Consider the following 7,010-nt stretch of genomic DNA (forward strand, 5'->3'; position numbering starts at 1 on the left):
TGAACAAATAATTTTGTATTTCGATATACAATTACAATAGATTCTCATCTAAATTGGTTTGAGTATAAATTATTGCATACAGTCCTTGCAACAAACTCTGAAATAGCAAATAATAGTAAATGTTCGTGTTGTAAGGATTTACCCAAACACTGATTCACTTCTTTTGGGACTGTGCAAATTTAAAACAGTTTTAGAATGCTTTAAGCCAGTGAATTAAAAACAACAATAACTTCCTGCATACCTTTTCACTTACGGGAATAATTGTAGGGATGTTAGAAGCAGGCAGTGCAATTAATTTTATATTGCTAATATCTAAAAGATACATATATAGTACCTGCCACAAAAAAAACTTCCATCCCTTCCTTTGTTTAGATTCTTTTTAAAAATGACACTACCCTTGTGAGATGGAATTAGCCAAAAGAAAGAATAAACTGGAATGTTTTTCAACTGAATGACAAATTTATTAAGTTAGTTGTTATTTTCTTTTGTGTGTGTGTTTGAAATACTTTAGATATATTTATGAAAATCAGTTGATGCATTTACAATCTTCAATTATCTCTTGGTTATTTTTTGTACATATCTTCAGTAACTAGTTTAAAAGATTTACATGCAAACCTATTATCTATTTATACTCTTACAATACTCCTGTTTCTTAATTTCTTCCACTCTACACTTCTTTCTCTTATCTTTCTTACATCTCATAGTGTTTTCTTACTTTAGGCTACCCTCTTTTCTTTCTTATATATATATACTGTTTTATGCTCAAATTCTATCTGTTTGAAGCCTTTATACAGAAGGTAAGACTTATATACAAAAACAATTATAAGGTAGTACGTAGTATGGCTCTCTGACCCATGGCTATCTGTGCATGGGGAATATTTTTTGCAAACAAATATGAAGAATGCCTCAATATAACTATTGTATCAACACCAAAAGAAGATTTAAAAAATTGCTCTGGGACCATGCTCATGATTAGTGAACTGGAAGTAATAACTGTGGCCTGATTTCACATGCACAGAGCCATTAACAAAATGCTTTGTCACATTCTTGTTAAGTGTCTAGTAGAACTCCTGCATGTTACATTTTCCAGACTACACTCTTAGGTAATCAATGAACAGTTTTTTTGTTGCATGACTGCCTCATTGTTGTCATCTGTACTGTTTAGGCCATATGTTGGATTTCTGAGGTATTATAGGTAATAAAACAAACAAATGTCTTCATGATGACATTTGAGTCTTTGATTTAAAAAAATCAACCATCCTTTGGCAGAGTTGAGATAAAAAGAAAATATTGACTAAAAATGATTGTGGCAAAAACACTTCTTATGTTACTTGTTTAGGCTCTAATAAACAGTAACAAAGAAAGAATGAAATCGACAAGCTGTGAAAAATGTAACAAATAATTTATTTCCTAGGAAAAACACTGTAAAAATGAAAAAATATGAACTTAGTTTTAAGAATCAAATCCAAAAATAATCCAAGAATAATCCACAAATTAAATTTTAGAAGTCCTAGTAATGAAATGTTCTAATGAACTCAAGTTTGAATCCTGACAAAAATCCACAATGGAAGGTGATGATATATATATATATATAAAACTTACAAACAATTAAATTAAATCAAATATAAATTAAATCAAATATATATAACACACTTGAGTATTGATTTTTTTTAATGGTCTTGTATCATTGCTATTGTTTTGTTCAAGATGTTTCAAATTAAAGTTCAATGGATAATAAATGCACTTCTCTTGCTCACCCTTACACTAGTGTAATGCAACAAAGGTTAAACATTCAGTGGCATATATGAACAACATAGAAAATATAACGATAAATTGTATGAAGCAAAAAATGCTTCAGATACTAATGAACATAAACACTGTTCATCTAGCTAATGAACATAAACACTGTTCATCTAGCAAATAAGGATATTGATAAAGCAACTGGACAATGGCTGACATCAGGAACCAGAAGAAAAAAACTGCTTTAAGTGAAATACATTGAGATCCAAATAAACACACAAGGCAATTTAACATGATTTGTTTTTATATTTTCATATTTGAAGAGCAGCAATTGCATCATTGTGTGACAAATAATAGCAGTAAAATTGGGGCAATTTTGGGCATTTGGAAATTGGTTTCTTGGCTTGTGGAATTTGAGTCCACACTTGTGATGATTATTTTGAGTCACCAGCCTGTCTCTAGAAAGAAACTTTTCTGCACATTGCAACATGCTTTTCCCACTGGGAATTCAGGATCCTCACTTTCCTGAAATGGGGGTATTTTTAACTCAGCATAATTATTTTTATTTGATCTTATTTTTAAATTTTCACTTTTGCACGCTTTCCAAATACAAGAATTCACTATTTCTGTTCATCAAACTATCCTTCTTGTCAGCTGGGGTTTTCATATCCTCAAAATCTGTGTGAGAAATGTACATCCACAACACTCACTACTTTTCTTTTTTACCCAAAGTGAAAGTGCAAGCCAGTCACAAGTTTGATAAATGAATTTACATTAAAGCAAAAGTTATTCTGCAAAAAAAGATAATATATTTAAGAATATATACTTTTTTTGTGATAACATCTTTTATATACGATGAAAATATATCCAGCATTCCATTTCACACATAACAGTATGTGCTGTGTATGCTGTGTACATCTGACAAATGTCTTATTTTTGCATCCCTGGCACGTTATCAATTAAATCTGCTTTTACTGTTGGTGCTCTGTAGAACACTTTCATATTTATATTTGGACAATACCATTTGATACAAACTTTATATACAAAGCTGTTGGCATTTCTGCGCACCTAAGGTTTCCATCTCCAATACTGAAACAAAACGCTTACCGAATTTGACAGAATGACGAAAATCAAATATTGCAATGCTTACCATTTGAAAAGAGGCAATTGTCACCAGACTATTTTGTTCAAAATAATATTAATTTTGGGACGCATGGGATACCATCCATGTGTTTTCATGACTCGTGATATTTCGGCTTATTCTGCATGCTGCTTTGAAAAGATGTCATTTTTATCCATCAGGCTATAGAAATGAAATACGTTACTTTCGACTGTTTCTGTCAGCATTTCAGTCGAGTAATTAGGTCAGGTTTATAGCTAGTTTTACAAAATTCAATGTAACAATGCCAATAAATGACAAGATATATTAAGCAAACTAAACCGATCTTGTAATTAGTTTTAGTAAAGTTCAACATTTTATAATAAAAAAGCTATTATGTGAAAGAGAAACATCAAACAATGAATAGGATGTAATGTGTTTACAATGTCTTGTTTATGGGGAAGAATTACTAAAGAATTTAGAAACAGATTGTATGCTGGGGAATTTCATGAGAATGCCATTCTACCGGCAAGTTGACATGTTGGGTAGCACCAACAGACAATATTGTATCCGTGGGAGTACTTCATGAAAAATTGGAAACTTGGATTAAGGTGCAGAATATTTTAAGGTATACATTTCCATATTTTATATAATGCATTTATTTTTATAATTCCAAAAGATACACAGTAAATAGGATTTTCTGGGTTACAGGTTTAAATAGGTAATGGAGTGGGTCTTCATGTTGACATTTAGAAACCATTTTTTTATATGCATTTCGAGTCGAAATGTGGGATATTTTTGTACACTTTATGAATATCACTCTTCTTTATTAAAGTATGAACGTTCTTTCTTGATACAAAATTGATTTTTGACCAAAAATAACATGTGATTCAATGTTTACAGAAATGATGTATCATTGCACAGTTTAACCGACTCACAGAATTGGCTGACAATGTGGTATAAACCTTTCTTTTCTTTCCATGTGTCTGCCTGTGCTTCTGGAGATGTGTGCACTCTGAATAAACATTTATCACAAACTTCACATTTTAATCGTTTCTCTTTAGTTCTTTTGCTTGCATGTGTCCAAAGTGCAAGCCAGTCATACATTGTATAGAGGTATTTACATTAAAGCAAGTTATTCTGCTAAATAAACTCATGTTTAAGAATAATACATTTTTGTGACAACATCCTTTATATACAATGAGAATATATCCAGCATTCCATTTCACACATAATGGTATGTGCCATTTATAATGTGTACATTTGACAAATGTCTTATTTTTGCAACCCTGGTGCGGTATCCATTAAAGCTGTTTTGACTGATGGCTTTCTCAAAAATACTTTCATATTTATATTTGGACATTACCATCTGATACAAACTTTATATATAAACCTTTCTTTTCTTTGCATGTGTCTGCCTGTGCTTCTGGAGATCTCCACTCCGAATAAACATTTTATCACAAACTTCACATTTTAATCGTTTCTCTTTAGTTCTTTTGCTTGCATGTGTCCACCTGTGCTTCATGAGAGCTCCACTACGAGAAAACATTTTATCACAAACTTCACATCTGAATCTTTTCTCTTTAGTTCTTTTGTTTGTATGTGTCCACCTGTGCTTCTTGAGGACTCCACTCTGAATAAACACTTTATCACAAATTTCACATTTGAATTGTTTTTCTCCAGTACTTTCTTTTAAATGTGTCAACCCATGGGTCTTGAGAGCTCCACACTGAGCAAACATTTTATCACAAACTTCACATTTGAATGGTTTCTCTCCAGTATGTATCCTCATGTGTACTTTCAGATTACTGTTATAATCAAATGTTTTGCCACAAACTGCACATTTGAATGGTTCCTCTCCAGTATGTGTCCTCATGTGCACTCTCAAATGGCGACGCTCACTAAACATACGATTACAAACTTCACATTTATAGGGTGTTTCTCCAGTATGTCTCCTCATGTGCTCTTTCAGACTTCCATTCACGTTAAACTTTTTCTCACAAAATAAACATTTAAACGGTTTCTCTCCTGTATGCATTCTCATGTGTAATGTCAGGCTCCAATCACCACGCAATGTTTTAGAGCAAACTTTACAGTTATGTAGTTTTTCTCCAGTATGTTCCGTCCGGTGCATCTTTAGTTGACCAAACCAACTAAATCTGGCATCACATACATCACATTTATAAGGTTTTTCTCCAGTATGTACCCTCATATGCTTCTTCAAAGTACGACCCCAAAAAAACATTTTGTTACAAACTTCACATTTGAATGATTTCTCTCCAGTATGTATTCTCATGTGGTTCTTTGCCTCGCATCGCCTTTTAAACATTTTGTCACAAACTTCACATCTGAATTTTTCTGGTGTATGTTTCAGCATATGTGCTGTAAGTGTTCTCTTTTGATAAAATCTTTTATCACAGACTTGACATTTGAATGATTTTTCTCCATTATGTTTCAGCATATGCCCCCTCAGAGTTCCTTTATGACGAAACCTTGCATTACAAATATCGCATATAAATGGTTTTTCTCCGGTATGTCTCATCTTATGCATCTTCAAGTCACCACTCAATCTAAACATTTTTTCACAAACATCACACTTAAATGGTTTTTCCCCAGAATGTATTGTCATGTGTTTCTTCAAATCACCATTCAAACTAAACATCTTACCACAAACTTCACATTTGAATGGTTTCTCTCCAGAATGTGACATCATGTGCCTCCTTAGTTCACTATTCCAATTATACGTTTTGTGACAAACTTTACATTTGAATGGTTTTATTCCGGTATGTGTCGTTATATGCACCTGTAAATGTCCTCTCCGACTAAACATTTTATCACAAACTTCACACCTGAACCTTTGTACTCTAGCATGCATTCTCCCGTGTTTCTTTAAAGAAACATCATCATAAAACATTTTACTACAAACCTCACATTTGAATGATTTTTCTTCAGTATGTGTTACCATGAGCTCTTTCATACTCTCACTATCTCTATATGTTTCGACACAAATTTCACCTTCAGATACTTTTTCTCCAGCATGGTTCTTGTTCACTGTCAAGTCCAAGGGTGTGACACCCGTCAAGTTCAAGGGTGTCACCGTCAAGTTAAGGGGTTGTACAGTCAAGTTCAAGGGTTGCATCGTCAAATTCAAGGGTGAAGTCTGCCTAAACATTTTTTTTTATAAACATTTCTAAATCTTTCTTTGTTCTATTATATTCTATTTTTATTGCTCTTGTTTTCTGATTTTATCAGGTTACCTTTTCGCACTGGTATCCGCTTCAAGCTTTATACTAAAATGTGTCAAATTCATGAAAAGAGTGAAGGAGGCGAGCTTACAAACTATCGTAGGATTAAACATCAACATTATACATAAAAAATGGCGCTTATAAAATAGAATGCAACTATAGAAACTGGTGTTGTGCCTAAAGTACAGATCACTCGTAATCTTAAGATTCTAAAATACAAAGTACAAATATAGAATTTATTCTATTACTCCTAAGAATAGCTATCTGATTAAAATTAACGCATGTTTAAAATATTAATCAATAATGCAAGTGGTTTTCTTTTCTTCTCTTCAAATAATTTTGGGTCTATGCGTTATTCAGCTATCTTATATAGCATTGTTGTGCGATAAATATGGAATTTAACGTTTCATTATACATTGTGCATGGGAATTTTGATATGTTTGACGTTTCTTGCAAGCGTGGAGCAGAAGAGAGGGTGAACAGACCACTTGCTGGATAGTCCATTTTTGAAAACTAAAGCTTTCTACAAAAATGAAAATAAAAGATCAATAACAGCAAACCGAAGCCTTTAACAAAAACCGAGAGTTTCTCTAATTCAGATAGTTTATTTTGTTACTTTATCTGTGTCGTATGTTTCTTTCAAAATTTTGTTTACCCACCGTGACACTTATTTGTGGTCGCACCCTCTCTGCTGCTATAAATGAGTGAGTAATTAAATCATTATTATACCAATCTCTCAACTAAATACATTATCAAGACCTATACGATATCGTGATCAAGGATCATGCAAATGTATTGCAATAAATCCGTGTGGAGTAGATTGTGCTTTGGAACTTAATCAAGTCCATGTCTCCTGAACACCAAGTCTGATGAATGTTTCACAAAGTATATGTATCGACTCCGTTAAACACAACTAAAATATTACA

The 7,010-nt window shown here is 32.6% G+C and overlaps 1 protein-coding gene across 1 annotated transcript; it reads right to left on the reverse strand.

Annotated features, from left to right (window-relative positions):
• Positions 1-1,653: 1,653 nt before the first annotated feature.
• LOC149799528 (uncharacterized) lies at positions 1,654-6,214 on the reverse strand. The gene has a single exon (XM_089958872.1). It carries the CDS (start codon positions 6,009-6,011, stop codon positions 4,221-4,223), a length of 1,791 nt encoding a protein of 596 aa, XP_089814998.1. The 5' UTR covers positions 6,012-6,214; the 3' UTR covers positions 1,654-4,220.
• Positions 6,215-7,010: the final 796 nt, after the last annotated feature.

Source organism: Sinohyriopsis cumingii, chromosome 5 (assembly GCF_028554795.1).
Source record: "Sinohyriopsis cumingii isolate HCF-2022 chromosome 5, ASM2855479v2, whole genome shotgun sequence".
NCBI lineage: Eukaryota > Metazoa > Mollusca > Bivalvia > Unionida > Unionidae > Sinohyriopsis > Sinohyriopsis cumingii.